At 42.9% G+C, this 16,932-nt stretch overlaps 1 protein-coding gene across 12 annotated transcripts in view; it reads left to right on the plus strand.

Moving 5' to 3' along the window:
• The window catches only part of LOC147208464 (protocadherin gamma-C5-like), a 231,170-nt gene that overhangs the window by 36,030 nt on the left and 178,208 nt on the right, over nucleotides 1-16,932 (plus strand). For 2 of the 12 annotated variants that reach the window (XM_086135618.1, XM_086135810.1), the window contains exon 1: nucleotides 9,618-12,026. The exons of 8 other annotated variants lie outside the window; for them this stretch is intronic. In XM_086135618.1, the coding sequence (XP_085991744.1) occupies nucleotides 9,633-12,026 (2,394 nt within the window). In that variant the 5' untranslated portion in view covers nucleotides 9,618-9,632. Of the gene's footprint in view, nucleotides 1-353; nucleotides 2,758-9,617; nucleotides 12,027-13,066; nucleotides 15,536-16,932 lie in introns of those variants that run through there. 2 more of the 12 variants (XM_086135645.1, XM_086135532.1) reach the window with 2 other exon arrangements.

A 16,932-nucleotide genomic window follows, 5' to 3' on the forward strand; every position in this document is an offset into this window, starting at 1 on the left:
TTTTGAATAATTAACATTAAATTGAATCTCATTCTTGGAAAAAGGGATGTTTAGTGACGGCAGTGCTAAGAACTGCAAGCATTTATTCAAAGTGATTATGCCCACTAAAAGTCAATTCATTTACGAGTTAAAGAGGATCGGAACACGGTACAATAATGCACATATTACAATGGCAGTATTTAAACAGGACACGTGGTGTCACCATAGACCAGCAGAGAATTCAGAACGTTCGTGCTGTGCGCACGCAACACATTTTTAAATCAAGTGTCCTTCGAAGCGTTAAAAGCGGAAGACAAAGGGAAAAAAGACAAGTCAGATCAAATGAGCTTCTGATTCTTTTGCAGTATTTCGTGTTTGTGTCAGAGAATGGCGGATTTACGGCACCTCGTCCGATCCCGCAGCTTTGCCTTTTTCTTTGTTCTGGTCGGATATGCACACGGAGACCTCAGCTATTCGATTCAAGAGGAATTAAAACGCGGATCTATCATTGGAAATATTGCCAAAGATCTCGGATTGGAGGTGGGCAAATTGTCTGCTCGTAAAGCTCGCGTTGAAGTGGAAAACAACAAACAATATTGCGGAATAAACCTCCGGACGGGAGATTTCATGGTTGCTGAAAGAATTGACCGCGAGGAGCATTGCGGGGAGAAGCCTTCGTGTGTTCTGAAATTCGACCTGCTGCTGGAAAATCCTTTGGAATTGCACCGGCTGTCTTTGCAAGTTCAGGATGTGAATGATAATGCTCCCGTTTTCCCCAAGGATATGATAAAGCTGGAAATAAGTGAGTCCGCTGATAAAGGAGCCAAATATCGCATCAATGCAGCGCATGATTCGGATATAGGAACAAATTCTGTCCAAAGCTACATTTTGCAAGAAAATGCCAATTTTGTGTTTCGCATTCAAACGACAAATGGTGGTAGTAAAGATGGTGAGCTGATTTTAGATAAGGAATTGGACAGAGAAGAGCAGCAGGAAATGAAATTATTGCTGACGGCACTGGATGGTGGATCTCCTCAGAGATCTGGGACTGTAGTCATTCATGTCATCGTCCTTGATGCGAATGACAACGCCCCAGTTTTTACCCAGACTGTTTATACAACCTCTGTGAAGGAAGACGCAGCCCTAAAGACCCCAGTTCTCACCGTGAGTGCAGCAGATGCTGATGAAGGAATAAATGGAGAAGTTACATACGAGTTTAGCAGGCTGTCTGAGAAAGCAAAAAATATGTTCTCCCTTAATCAGAAAACTGGAGAAATTGTTGTAGGAGGTGAGATAGATTATGAAGATGGATCAAAACATGAAGTTTTTGTTGAAGCCAAAGACGGTTATGGACTATCTTCTAAGGCCAAGATAATTATTCATATTACTGATGTAAATGACAATGCCCCTGTGATCAACATAAAGTCACTGTCCAACCTAATATCGGAGAATGTGTCACCTGGTCAAGAGGTGGGCATTGTTAATGTGCAGGACAGAGATTCAGAGGAGAACGGGCAGGTTCGCTGCTCCATTCAACAAAATGTCCCGTTTAAATTAGTTCCTTCTATTAAAAATTATTATTCTCTGGTGACAACTGGACAGCTGGACCGTGAACTCGTACCTGATTACAACATTACAATCAGTGCCATAGATGAGGGCTCTCCTCCTCTGTCATCCTCGAAAAATGTTCACTTGTCAGTAGCAGACATCAATGACAACCCACCTGTGTTTGAGGAACAGTCCTACAGTGCATATGTGAGTGAAAACAACAAAGCTGGCTCCACTTTATGCTTTGTGAGTGCTCAAGACCCCGACTGGAGACAGAACGGCACCGTGATTTATTCTCTTTTACCTGCTGAAGTGAACGGTGCCCCGGTGTCCTCTTACGTTTCTGTTAATGGAGACACGGGGGTGATCCACGCTGTCAGGTCGTTTGATTACGAACACTTGAGGAGTTTCCAAGTCCACGTCATGGCCCGAGACAACGGTTCTCCTCCGCTGAGCAGCAACGCGAGTGTCAGCGTGTTCATATCGGACGTCAACGACAACTCTCCTCAGATACTGTACCCCGCCCCGGAGGACAACTCCTTCATGACCGAGCTGGTCCCCAAAGCTGCACACGGAGGCTCTGTGGTGTCCAAAGTGATCGCGGTGGACGCCGACTCGGGACAGAACGCCTGGCTGTCCTATCATATTGTCAAGTCCACAGACCCGGGACTTTTCACCATTGGTCTCCACAGTGGCGAGATCAGGACCCAGCGCGACATTTCAGAGTCTGACAGCATGAAACAGAACCTGATTGTGGCCGTGAGAGATAACGGACAGCCCCCTCTCTCTGCCACCTGCTCCATGTATTTACTTATTTCGGACAACTTGGCCGAGGTGCCGGAACTGAAGGACATTTCTTATGACGACAAGAATTCCAAGCTGACCTCTTACCTGATCATCGCGCTGGTGTCCGTGTCCACCTTCTTCCTGACCTTCATCATCATCGTCCTGGGTGTGAGGTTTTGTCGCAGGAGAAAGCCAAGACTGTTGTTTGATGGAGCGGTCGCCATCCCCGGCGCCTATCTGCCTCCTAATTACGCAGATGTTGACGGCACAGGAACTTTACGCAGCACCTACAACTATGACGCCTACTTGACAACAGGTTCCAGAACCAGTGACTTTAAGTTTGTGTCTTCCTACAATGACAATACGCTGCCTGCTGACCAGACTCTGAGGAAAAGTCCAAGTGACTTTGTTGATGAGCTTCATGATTCATTCGACCCCTTGGAGGTAGGACCGCATCATCCAAATTTTCATGTTTTTAGGGGTTTTTTTTCACCCCAACTTCACCACACTTATTTGAAATAATTTTCACTTTGATATTTTAATACTGATCATCCTATTTGGGGAAGTCCGGTGAACCTTATTTACTGAGGAAAAAATGGATGACCTTTAACCTTGGTTTGGTACACATTCTTGCAATTTTTCTAATTTTCCTCATTTGCTCCTCTATGATGTAGGAGGCATCAGGATTTTGTTTACAGCATTTTTGGGGGCGGGGTATTGTTAATACACTGAAAATGATGTGTTGAATTTCCTCAATTTTATTTTATAGTGGTTGCAAGAAATAAACTGATCTGGATGCATTTTTTTAAAGTCGATTATATATCTACTTCAAAAAATTGTACCTCAATCCAGATGATTCTGTATTGTGCATCCACTTGAGAAAATAAAAATGAGTTAATTCAAGACACATTTTTTTTCAGTGTACCTATTGTGTGGTTGTGGACAATGTATAGTACTTTTTTTGGGGGGGGTGGTGTTATTGACGAGGAAGGTCAAGATAGATCTTTCTCTTTGTGGATGCTCTCCTTTTTTGAAAGCATATTGAATTCACTTGATTGGTCCCAGCCATTCCACGACCTTTGACAGAAAGTATGCTCCAAGTATATTCATGACGAGACAATCAATTTGAAGTTCAACAAACGTGAATAACAAGTGCCGTCCTTTTGTGTCTCCTTTCCGCTTGTTCAAAATGCATATTTAGTTGTTTTCAACATATGCTTTCTTCTGTTTTTGCTGACGGAGAAACTGGGCACACTGCTCTTGCTTCATCTTCTGTGTCGTGACAAAGAGTTGTTTCACTCGCACCTCTGACCTTGGTCCTGAATCGTGCTGAGTTTATGGGTTGTATTTTCAGAGCCAGTTCCGCTTCTATTTAAATGCTCTATGGAACACAATACATTTTGGTTTTTGTATCGCTTTCACAACAACTGCAGCCGTACCAAAGCACCTTCCTGAACATTTCACATCAACCTTTCCTTCACTGTAATTATTTGATAGGCTTCTCCATATTTATGGAACACGGAGACACTTTAAACAACCAAAACAAGCACTTTGGAAACGACAACAAAAACGACTTTGGAATGTTACTTTCAATTGGTGCTTTCTTCGTGCAATTTTTTAAATGCTTCTCAGGCAATTGTATGTCATTACTTCGACAGTGATAAGAAAAGGCAAGCGCTGTAGCCAATATGTCCGCACGTGGTATGCTTGACGTAGAAAAAGAGGATATGAATCCGGCGTAGTGCATTACAATGGCAGTATTTTAACTGAACACGTGGTGTCACCATAGACCAGCAGAAGATTCTTACAGTAATGTTTGGTGTGTGTTGCTCGGCGCATACAACTGGACTCTCGTCTTTTTCGTAGCGCGAACAGCAGAAGACAAAGGGAAAAATACAAGTCTGATCGAACGAGCTTCTGATTCTTTTGCAGTTTTTTGTGTTTGTGTCAGAGAATGGCGCATTTACTGCACATCGTCCGATGCCGGAGCTTTGCCTTTTTCTTTGTTCTGGTCGGATATGCACACGGAGACCTCAGCTATTCGATTCAAGAGGAGCTGAAACGCGGAGCTGTAATTGGAAATATTGCCAAGGATCTCGGATTGGAGGTGGGCAAATTGTCTGCTCGCAAAGCTCGTGTTGATATGGAAAAGAACAACAAACAGTATTGCGGAATAAACCTCCGGACGGGAGATTTCATGGTTGCTGAAAGAATTGACCGCGAGGAGCATTGCGGGGAGAAGCCTTCGTGTGTTCTGAAATTCGACCTGCTGCTGGAAAATCCTTTGGAATTGCACCGGCTGTCTTTGCAAGTTCAGGATGTGAATGATAATGCTCCCGTTTTCCCCAAGGATATGATAAAGCTGGAAATAAGTGAGTCCGCTGATAAAGGAGCCAAATATCGCATCAATGCAGCGCATGATTCGGATATAGGAACAAATTCTGTTCAAAGCTACATTATGCAGGACAATGCCAATTTTGTGTTTCGCATTCAAACAACAAATGCCGGCAGTAAATACGGCGAGCTTATTTTAGATAAGGAATTGGACAGAGAAGAGCAGCAGGAAATGAAATTGTTGCTGACGGCACTGGATGGTGGATCTCCTCAGAGATCTGGGACTGTAGTCATTCATGTCATCGTACTTGATGCTAATGACAACGCCCCAGTTTTTACCCAGACTGTTTATACAACCTCTGTGAAGGAAGACGCAGCCCTAAAGACCCCAGTTCTCACCGTGAGTGCAGCAGATGCTGATGAAGGAATAAATGGAGAAGTTACATACGAGTTTAGCAGGTTGTCTGAGAAAGCAAAAAATATGTTCTCCCTCAATCAGAAAACTGGAGAAATTGTTGTGGTAGGTGAGATAGATTATGAAGAAGCATCAAACCATGACGTGTTGGTTGAAGCCAAAGACGGTTATGGACTTTCTTCTGAGGCAAAAGTAATAATTAATATAATTGATGTAAATGACAATGCCCCTGTGATCAACATAAAGTCACTGTCCAACCTAATATCGGAGAATGTGTCACCTGGTACAGAGGTGGGCATCATTAATGTGCAGGACAGAGATTCAGAGGAGGATGGGCAGGTCCGCTGCTCCATTCAACAAAACGTCCCTTTTAAATTAGTTCCTTCGATTAAAAATTATTATTCTCTGGTGACGACGGAACAACTTGACCGCGAACGAGTGCCTGATTATAACATTACCATCAGTGCCATTGATGAGGGCTCTCCCCCTCTGTCCTCTTCAAAAAGTGTTCACTTGTCTGTCACAGACATCAATGACAATCCACCCGTGTTTGAGGAACAATCCTACAGCGCATATGTCAGTGAAAACAACAAAGCTGGCTCCACTTTATGCTCTGTTAGTGCACGAGACCCCGATTGGAGACAGAACGGCACCGTGATTTATTCTCTTTTACCTGCTGAGGTGAACGGTGCCCCAGTGTCCTCCTTTGTGTCTGTGAACGGAGACACGGGGGTGATCCATGCCGTCAGGTCGTTTGATTACGAACACTTGAGGAGCTTTGAAGTCCACGTCATGGCCCGAGACAACGGTTCTCCTCCACTGAGCAGCAAAGTGAGCGTCAGCGTGTTCATATCGGACGTGAACGACAACTCTCCTCAGATTCTGTACCCCACCCCGGAGGGCAACTCCTTCATGACCGAGCTGGTCCCCAAAGCTGCACACGGAGGCTCTGTGGTGTCCAAAGTGATCGCGGTGGACGCCGACTCGGGACAGAACGCCTGGCTGTCCTATCATATTGTCAAGTCCACAGACCCGGGACTTTTCACCATTGGTCTACACAGTGGAGAGATCAGGACCCAGCGGGACATTTCGGAGTCTGACAGCATGAAACAGAACCTGATTGTGGCCGTGAAAGATAACGGACAGCCCCCTCTCTCTGCCACCTGCTCCATGTATTTACTTATTTCGGATAACTTGGCCGAGGTACCGGAACTGAAGGACATTTCTTATGACGACAAGAATTCCAAGCTGACCTCTTACCTGATCATTGCTCTGGTGTCCGTGTCCACCTTCTTCCTGACCTTTATCATCATTGTCCTTGGTGTGAGGTTTTGTCGCAGGAGAAAGCCCAGACTGTTGTTTGATGGAGCAGTTGCCATCCCTGGGGCATATCTGCCACCGAATTACGCAGATGTTGACGGCACAGGAACTTTACGCAGCACCTACAACTATGACGCCTACTTGACAACGGGTTCAAGAACCAGTGACTTTAAGTTTGTTTCGTCCTACAATGACAACACGCTGCCTGCTGACCAGACTCTGATGAAAAGTCCCAGTGACTTCGTGGATGAGCTTCATGATTCATTCGACCCACTTGAGGTTAGATTCTTCCAATATTCTGTCAAAAGAAAGTTATTTTCATCCCTATTTTGATGAATGATTTCATCAACTTGTAGTTGAACTATGGCAAATTCAGTACCCTGTTTCTTTAGATTTTTAAGTCAACCATTGGATTGGTTGCTCTTTTTGTGCATACTTGCATAACATATTTGAATAACATTTTTGCAGCATGTTTCGCTTTCATATGATGTTGTTAAGTAGTTTGGTCTTCTCCTTTGTCATCTCCCATTTGATTTTTCTCTTGATAACGAATGCAACAGTATAAATTTGTGATTACAATCTGGAAATCATAACTGGTCCATGTTTAACAGAAGAAAACGTATTCTTAAACGTGTTATTTGAGTAATAATATTCACTCAGACACGGATTAACAATTGCGTCGCATTCATCGCATATATTATTTTAGCAGGAAGGAAAACTAAGTTGTCAGAAAAACAAAATCAGCCTCTCTCTTTGAGACTTGTAGCGCCGAAGTTCTCACAGTTTGGACACCAAGTTCCACCTAAAAAAAAAACTTCTAGCTCTCCAAACAGGACCTTGATGAACATCATCAAGGTCCTGCTTGGAGAGCTAGAAGTTTTTTTTTTTTTTTTTTTAAAGTACAGTACAGTCATGTAGTATGCCTGAATGTTCATTTGAGAAGAGGAGGTTTTGTTTAAAAAAATAATAATAATACTGACTATATAAACCACGATGACTTCAACATTTTGAACATAAACATAGGAAAAGAGCAAAATGTATTTCCAGTAAATTACATTAAAATTATACTGCACATACAATTTCAATAGAAATTGTTTTGAGCAAATGCCCTTTTCTGCATGAGTTCATTCAGAAGGATGTGTGTGATTCTTCATCCTGCCACAACCAACTTTTCCAAGGATCTTGGATTAGCTCACCATTTGCAATGATATGGATTCATGGATTGATACTCAGATTTGCCCCACAAAAGAATTGACTGAAAGAAAAGGTTATTCGCTGTTAAATAACAAATTAGGAAAGGGTTCAGCGGCAAAAAAAAGTCTTAAACCTATAGTATTCAGTTAAAATTGTTATTGAGTTTGTTGTACAACAACGTTTGATATTCAAATGTAAAAGAAACTGTAAACATTAAAGTGCGCTTATAAACACATTGAACTATGAATACAATTTTCATTTCAGGAGTCACTGTTCCTAAAGCAGCCGTTACACAAAAGTATCATGCAGTTAATCACAGTTGAACTGATATAAAGTGCAAACAAAACCGAGCAAGAAACATTTCATTTGCATGAAGCCACGTTTGACGAAAGAGATTAAAATTCTGACATGCTCCGATTCTCCTCTGACATTGTCGGCCTCCTGCTATGATTATGAGATGCACAAAAAATTAACCTCTCCATCTTCACTAACTCAACCGGAAAGAAATTCTTTCACAGCAGTTTAGACATGATTCCTGTCTTTGGCATTTGTAAATGTTTTCTTCCTCATTAAGAACTTTTTAACCTCATAATAGCAATAGCAACTACAGCACTTTGTCTCATAGCATAACTCATCTCGTTGAAAAAAAAAAAATTCTCAAGGGTGCATTATGTCCAAATTCTGTGCACTGTTCACGTTTGGACTATGAAAGTTCAACACTGACAGTAACTCACCCCCAAAAAAGTTTCTGCTTTTAGTGACCACTGCACACCTCACTCACTCACTCACTCACTCACTCACTCACTCACTGTTGGCTCGATTGAAAGAGGAAGTAGTTGGGCGGGATCTCATCCAAAGCTCACCTCTCAATCAATATGCTGAACGTGACCGACATTGCTTTTGTTTGGCTGAGTGAATGACACCTTAACGTACATCCAGGGAAATTGTAATTCATAAATGGCACTTGGTTTGGGATGGAGATACTGTAGTATCATTTGGCTATTCTGAGTCTACAGATGTTAGATAACAGACATATGTTGTTTCACATTGCTACACTGCCCCTACCGATGATGTTGAGGCTTTCGTCAACAAGTTGTTGTCCTCGCACACGAAAAGAAAAAAAAAATTCTCGTGTTTGAACCGTCAGGATAGCTCTTTTGACATGGATGTGGTTGTGTTTTTCCGAGAACAATCTGTGTCCTTTGCTTCTTCGGTTCCTTATAGAGTGCTGATGAGTTTTATACAATGTTGTGTTCAAGGAGTTGCGATATTTGAGACTACTTTCAGTTTGCTTGCCTGAGAGGATCACAGTAATTCGTACTTCTGTGATAACATCACTGAAATGTCAGCTCTGCTACACTTGGCCTTTCATTGAGAACTTTTGTTTTGTTTTTTTATGTTGTCATTCTCAAAATAGGTTTTGGATTTCATTGTGCTTCAAGGTTCGGATATGGTGACATCATCAAAGCACAATTTGACCATGTCCTCTGCTCCTTTGGTGCACCATGTGGTTTAGGCCAGTCTGTGCCTGTCCCAGTGACAATTTGGGCCAACGTGCCACAGTTAAACTCACTGTGATTCTTCCACATTAATCAAATGTTTACACACTGCCATAAGGAATGGCAGTGTGTAAACATCCCTGAGAAAATTGTGCAAAGTTAATTTTGGTGAATTGTCTGCCTGTCTCGCTGAGAAAACAATGTTTATGAATCACTTCATGCAGTATGTGGAACAAATTTACAGAGGGGAAAGCGGCTGATCTGCTTCCCTCTAACAACGTTTTTAAATTAGAAAAAAATATAAATACATTTTCAACGGGACGCGATTTTTATTGGCGCCTTCCAAAGCGTTCATTGCAGTTGTACACAAGGGGTCAGTATATACTCAGGATTTCGAGCCTGGACTGATTTGCTAATCATCCGTTGCTGAAATTGACAACATCGACGCGCTTTGTCGACATAACCTCGGAGCAGAACCACAAAACCGCTTTTGTGGGGTATCTAAACTTTTCATCGATAAAACGACAGCGCTATTGTGTCAGCATTGCTGTGAAAGAATGGCGCATTTACGGCACATCGTCCGATGCTGGAGCTTTGCCTTTTTCTTTGTTCTGGTCGGATATGCACACGGAGACCTCAGCTATTCTGTTCAAGAGGAGCTGAAACGCGGAGCTGTGATTGGAAATATTGCCAAAGATCTCGGATTGGAGGTGGGCAAACTGTCTGCTCGCAAAGCTCGTGTTGATATGGAAAAGAACAACAAACAGTATTGCGGAATAAACCTCCGGACGGGAGATTTCATGGTTGCTGAAAGAATTGACCGCGAGGAGCATTGCGGGGAGAAGCCTTCGTGTGTTCTGAAATTCGACCTGCTGCTGGAAAATCCTTTGGAATTGCACCGGCTGTCTTTGCAAGTTCAGGATGTGAATGATAATGTTCCAGTTTTCCCCAAGGATATTATAAAGCTGGAAATACGAGAGTCCGCTGATAAAGGAGCCAAATATCGCATTAATGCAGCACAAGATCCGGATATAGGAACAAATTCTGTTCAAAGCTACAATTTGCAAGAAAATGCCAATTTTGTGTTTCACATTCAGACGACAAACGATGGCAGTAAATACGGCGAGCTGATTTTAGATAAGGAATTGGACAGAGAAGAGGAGCAGGAAATGAAATTATTGCTGACGGCACTGGATGGTGGATCTCCTCAGAGATCTGGGACTGTAGTCATTCATGTCATCGTACTTGATGCTAATGACAACGCCCCAGTTTTTACCCAGACTGTTTATACAACCTCTGTGAAGGAAGACGCAGCCTTAAAAACCCCAGTTCTCACCGTGAGTGCAGCAGATGCTGATGAAGGAATAAATGGAGAAGTTACATACGAGTTCAGCCGCCTTTCTGACAAATCTCAAAATCTCTTTTCCCTCGATCACAAAACTGGTGAATTGCAAATAATGGGAACTCTTGATTTTGAAGAAGGATCCAAATCTGAAGTGTTTGTTGAGGCAAAAGACGGTTATGGACTCTTTTCGGAGGCAAGGGTAATTATTCATATAATTGACGTCAATGACAACGCCCCATTTATACAACTGAAATCACTGTCTCGTCCAATACCAGAGAACGTGTCACCTGGAACAGAGGTGGGCATCGTTAACGTGCAGGACAGCGACTCTGAGCAGAATGGACGGGTTCACTGCTCCATTCAACAAAACGTCCCTTTTAAATTAGTTCCTTCTATTAAAAATTATTATTCTCTGGTGACCACTGGACAACTTGACCGCGAACTTGTGTCTGAGTACAACATTACAATCAGTGCCACTGATGAGGGCTCTCCTCCTTTGTCATCCTTGAAAAGTATTCACTTGACTGTAGCGGACATCAACGACAACCCACCCGTGTTTGAGGAACAGTCCTACAGCGCATATGTGAGCGAGAATAACAAAGCTGGCTCCACTTTATGCTCGGTTAGTGCTCAAGACCCCGACTGGAGACAGAACGGCACAGTAATTTATTCTCTGTTACCTTCAGAGGTGAACGGTGCCTCTGTGTCCTCCTTTGTGTCTGTTAACGGAGACACGGGGGTGATCCACGCTGTCAGGTCATTTGACTACGAACACTTGAGGAGTTTTCAAATCTACGTCATGGCCCGAGACAACGGTTCTCCTCCACTGAGCAGCAACGTGAGCGTCAGCGTGTTCATATCGGACGTGAACGACAACTCTCCTCAGATTCTGTACCCCGCCCCGGAGGGCAACTCCTTCATGACCGAGCTGGTCCCCAAAGCTGCACACGGAGGCTCTGTGGTGTCCAAAGTGATCGCGGTGGACGCCGACTCGGGACAGAACGCCTGGCTGTCCTATCATATTGTCAAGTCCACAGACCCAGGACTCTTCACCATTGGTCTCCACAGTGGCGAGATCAGGACCCAGCGGGACATTTTGGAGTCTGACAGCATGAAACAGAACCTGATTGTGGCCGTGAAAGATAACGGACAGCCCCCTCTTTCTGCCACCTGCTCCATGTATTTACTTATTTCGGACAACTTGGCCGAGGTGCTGGAACTGAAGGACATTTCTTATGACGACAAAAATTCCAAGCTGACCTCTTACCTGATCATTGCTCTGGTGTCCGTATCCACCTTCTTCCTGACCTTCATCATCATCGTCCTGGGTGTCAGGTTTTGTCGCAGGAGAAAGCCCAGACTGTTGTTTGATGGAGCAGTTGCAATCCCTGGCGCGTATCTGCCTCCTAATTACGCAGATGTTGACGGCACAGGAACTTTACGCAGCACCTACAACTATGACGCCTACTTGACAACAGGCTCCAGAACCAGTGACTTTAAGTTTGTGTCTTCCTACAATGACAACACGCTGCCTGCTGACCAGACTCTGAGGAAAAGTCCGAGTGACTTCGTGGATGAGCTTCATGATTCATTCGACCCACTTGAGGTAGATACGTTTCAAGTTGAATCATTTAATATTTTTTTTAAGTAATTATTGTGGTAATACATGATACACATGCAAGTAATTTACTTTCACATGAAATATTGAGTGTGACATAATTTGAATTTGTATTTGAAGAGAAGCTTGCTTCTATTTATAGTTTCTTTTTAATTAAAGCCATTCTTCCTCTTCTTGAAATTGTTGTTCTTCTCATACAGTCAAACCCTCTCTCGTCAAATCTAATTTGCATCCCACTTGAGAACCTTGCAACTAAAACATGTCCAATTTAACCCACCGCTTATTGCGTTATGATGCAGAATTAAGATAAAGGATGTATGCATGGCCATGCCCAACATCTGCTTAAGTTAATGAATCGATAGAGATGTCTGTACATATTTTTTCATGTCGTTTATTTTAATGAGAGACATGATTTGTAATGCTTTCGAACCATGCATGTAATATTTACATTTATTGACGATATCCTTTGGGCTCACATTTCTCAACTAACGAGTGGAAATTAAAAGCCAATATTTTTTTACATGTCTAGATTATATCGGTTGGTCGTCTCCATGTCTCATGAAACATCTAACCGTTTAATTGAATATAGTGCTGAGGATTTGAGTTGGGGTTTTTTTCTGTTATTCACACGAAACGAAAAATATCTACATGCTTCAGTGTGCTTGGAGAGGATTTTAGATACGTTTGTCAGCTAACATGCTTCGATATATCCGCTCATTTTGATTTTAGGAGACGCTACTTTATCTCTGTCCATGGTGCTGAAATATTTCAAATTTCTCCAGCGGGATTTTATCAAAGATCCGCCACCCATGAACTTCCAGGATTCTAATTCTAAATTCTAATGCAGTTACAACTAGATGGACTAACGGGGAATGTACGCTAGATGTCAGTATGCACTCAGGAACAAAAGCTCTTAATTTCCCACCCATGTTTATCGACACACAAGCTCGATTTTATTGTGTAGCTTGTCTCGCCGCTTGTGGACGGGCCTTTGGTGTTGGAAGCTGAGGGACGACCGAAAAGATCATAATCGTATTGGTTGTTTATTTTTTGGAAGAGTAGTTTGTAGTTTTATGACTATTGCGATGATTATTTGTGGTGCAATGGAGAAGAAAATATTTGCGCCGTTTGGTGACGGCCTCGTTTTTCTTTTCTTTTTCCTCCACACCATCCATGGAGACGTGAGCTACTCTATCCCAGAGGAGATGAAACGTGGAACTGTAATTGGGAATATTGCCAAGGATTTGGGACTTGATTTGAGCCAGTTATCTGCTCGCAAAGCACGCATTGATTCCGAGGATGACAACGTGCAACACTGCGCCATCAACCTCAACACGGGTGACTTGCTTGTTCAGGAAAGGATCGACAGAGAGGGGCTTTGCGGTAAAAAGGCATCGTGTGTTTTAAAACAGGAACTTGTCATTGAAAACCCACTAGAACTGCACCGTGTTAATATCCGTGTGCAAGATATCAATGATAATTCACCGCAGTTTAATGAAGACCAGCTAAAATTAGAAATTCAAGAATCAGCAGTTAAGGGTGCTCGTTTTCTTCTTAGAGAAGCACACGATGGAGACATTGGAGAAAATTGTGTTCAAACCTATACTTTGCAGCAAAATGATCAATTTAAATTGCGTGTAAACACTAAATCAGGTGGACGAAAGTATTGTGAATTGGTATTAGACAAAGAATTAGACAGAGAAGATAAAAAGGACATCATGCTTTTGCTGACCGCCTATGATGGCGGCTCGCCTCAGAGATCCGGCACAGTAGCCATCCACGTCACTGTGCTGGATGCGAATGATAACGCTCCAGTGTTTAGTCAGCCTGTCTATAAAGCCAGTCTGCCTGAAAACTCTCCTCTTGACACTTTGGTGGTCACAGTGAGCGCAAGTGATGCAGATGAAGGAATAAATAGCGAAATCTCATATGCGTTTGACCATGCTTCTGATGACAATGTCAACGTCTTTACGTTACATCCCAAAACCGGAGAGGTGAGAGTGACTGGTGTTGTTGATTACGAGAAGGTAAAATCACATGAAATGCAACTAAGTGCTGCAGATGGCCTGGGATTAATTTCGTATTCTTCTTTAATTATTGATGTGATTGACACAAACGATAATTACCCTGTCATACAATTAAAATCATTGTCAAACTCAATGGCAGAAAATGTGTCACCTGGTACAGAGGTGGGCCTCGTTAATGTGCAGGACAGAGACTCAGAGCAGAATGGACAAGTCCGTTGCTCCATTCAACAAAATGTACCCTTTAAATTAGTTCCTTCTATTAAAAACTATTATTCTCTGGTGACGACGGAACAACTTGACCGTGAACTTGTTTCTGATTACAACATTACAATCAGTGCCACTGATGAGGGCTCTCCTCCTTTGTCATCCTCGAAAAGTGTTCACTTGTCTGTAGCAGACATAAATGACAACCCACCCGTGTTTGAGGAGCAGTCCTACAGCGCATATGTGAGTGAAAATAACAAAGCTGGCTCCACTTTATGCTCTGTTTGTGCTCGAGACCCTGACTGGAGACAGAACGGCACTGTGATTTATTCTCTTTTACCTGCTGAAGTGAACGGTGCCCCGGTGTCCTCTTACGTTTCTGTTAATGGAGACACGGGGGTGATCCATGCTGTCAGGTCGTTTGATTACGAACACTTGAGGAGTTTTCAAGTCCACGTCATGGCCCGAGACAACGGTTCTCCTCCGCTGAGCAGCAACGTGAGCGTCAGCGTGTTCATATCGGACGTCAACGACAACTCTCCTCAGATACTGTACCCCGCCCCGGAGGGCAACTCCTTCATGACCGAGCTGGTCCCCAAAGCTGCACACGGAGGCTCTGTGGTATCCAAAGTGATTGCGGTGGACGCCGACTCGGGACAGAACGCCTGGCTGTCCTATCATATTGTCAAGTCCACAGACCCGGGACTCTTCACCATTGGTCTCCACAGTGGCGAGATCAGGACCCAGCGGGACATTTCAGAGTCTGACAGCATGAAACAGAACCTGATTGTGGCCGTGAAAGATAACGGACAGCCCCCTCTCTCTGCCACCTGCTCCATGTATTTACTGATTTCGGATAACTTGGCCGAGGTGCCAGAACTGAAGGACATTTCTTATGATGACAAGAATTCCAAGCTGACCTCTTACCTGATCATTGCGCTGGTGTCCGTGTCCACCTTCTTCCTGACCTTCATCATCATCGTCCTGGGTGTGAGGTTTTGTCGCAGGAGAAAGCCCAGACTGTTGTTTGATGGAGCAGTTGCCATCCCTGGCGCGTATCTGCCTCCTAATTACGCAGATGTTGACGGCACAGGAACTTTACGCAGCACCTACAACTATGACGCCTACTTGACAACAGGTTCCAGAACCAGTGACTTTAAGTTTGTGTCTTCTTACAATGACAACACGCTGCCTGCTGACCAGACTCTGAGGAAAAGTCCAAGTGACTTTATTGATGAGCTTCCTGATTCTTTTGACCCTTTAGAGGTAGGCACTATCATTCATGCGTCGTTGTTTTTCTTGACCAAAAGTTTTGTTTTTTGTTCAGTTGTCATAACTTGTAGATTGAAATAATTTCCAAGCACAAATATGCTTCCCCATTCTAATTCTTTAGCCATTAGTAATCATGACTTGTATGCTTCAGGAGAATGACCTTTTATCTTGCAAAAGTCTCAGCACATATCTTGTCATTTTTCCTCAGAAGTCCTTTCAATCAACTTCTTTTGTCAGTATTTGAAAAGCTCATTCTTGGGGTTGTTGGTTTTACCCAGATGGTTTCCACCGCGTTGTTGATCGTGTAGTGGTGCGCACGACTGACTGTCCTGCAGCCACTGTGATCGATTCCCACTCATTGGCAATATGTGTAAATGTTTTTTGGCTGTTTAGGAAGAGTGAAACTAACCAACGTGCAGTCAACATTTTTTACTGACAATTACAGTTGAACGTATTTGCAAGTACGTTTGAACGCACTATAGGCTAAATGTTGACAAAAATAGTGTTTTCTTATAATGCCATGAGGTTATGACTTGTAGCCTACATTATCCCAATATTTTCAAAAATTCAAAAAAGTAAACAGTTGTTATAAATAATATTTCTGGTTTTATTTTATCTGCAGTGTGTGATTTTGGTTTGGCATTATTTCCCTTCATGCCACCACGGGTATTTACATGGGCAGGTCAATACCCTGTGGTACATCTATATATGTTCCAAATTTTGCAAACGTGTTTGAACATCAAATCAAATCTGCAGTCTGCCTTTTGCCCAAAGTCAGATGGATTTGATTCCAGCTGTCTGCGACCCTGAATGGGATAAGCGGTACAGAACTTGGACTGATGGATGTTGTCTTCTTTGTTCTGTGATAACTATAACCACATAACATGAGGTGATCCATGTATAATCTTAACACACACAAAACAAAACAAAAAAAAAATCAAATATTGGTCCTGAAGCAAAACAATGCATATTGTCTTAACTTGGGTTCGGTTGCTTTTGCTTTTCCTTCAGTCGATTGTAGTTTCTAGAAATCTGGCCTTGACATTAGCTTCTATTTTGAATTATAATCAATGTGCCATCGGGGTCTCTCCATAATGGCTTTTGTGAGGTCAGAGGTGACTGATATTGGGCTTGAGAGAGCGTGTGGCTCAAAATATGTGTTGACGTTTGTCCGAAAGTTGTTTGAGGGGTCATGGTGAGTCATCTCTTGCTCTTCGACACCAACCTTCCCAAAGCATAATTTGATGGATGTTGCTTTCGGCACAGGGGCAGAGTCAAAGAGAACGGGCCTTCCCCAAATGGTTCCAACAAATCTAGATAGATAAACTATAAATTTTGTGTCATGATGAAAATTTAAGATTCACAATGAATCCAGCATTCATCCAAACTGT

This window comes from Hippocampus guttulatus, chromosome 2 (genome assembly GCF_054856545.1).
Source record: "Hippocampus guttulatus isolate MCC_2025c chromosome 2, RoL_Hgut_1.0, whole genome shotgun sequence".
NCBI lineage: Eukaryota > Metazoa > Chordata > Actinopteri > Syngnathiformes > Syngnathidae > Hippocampus > Hippocampus guttulatus.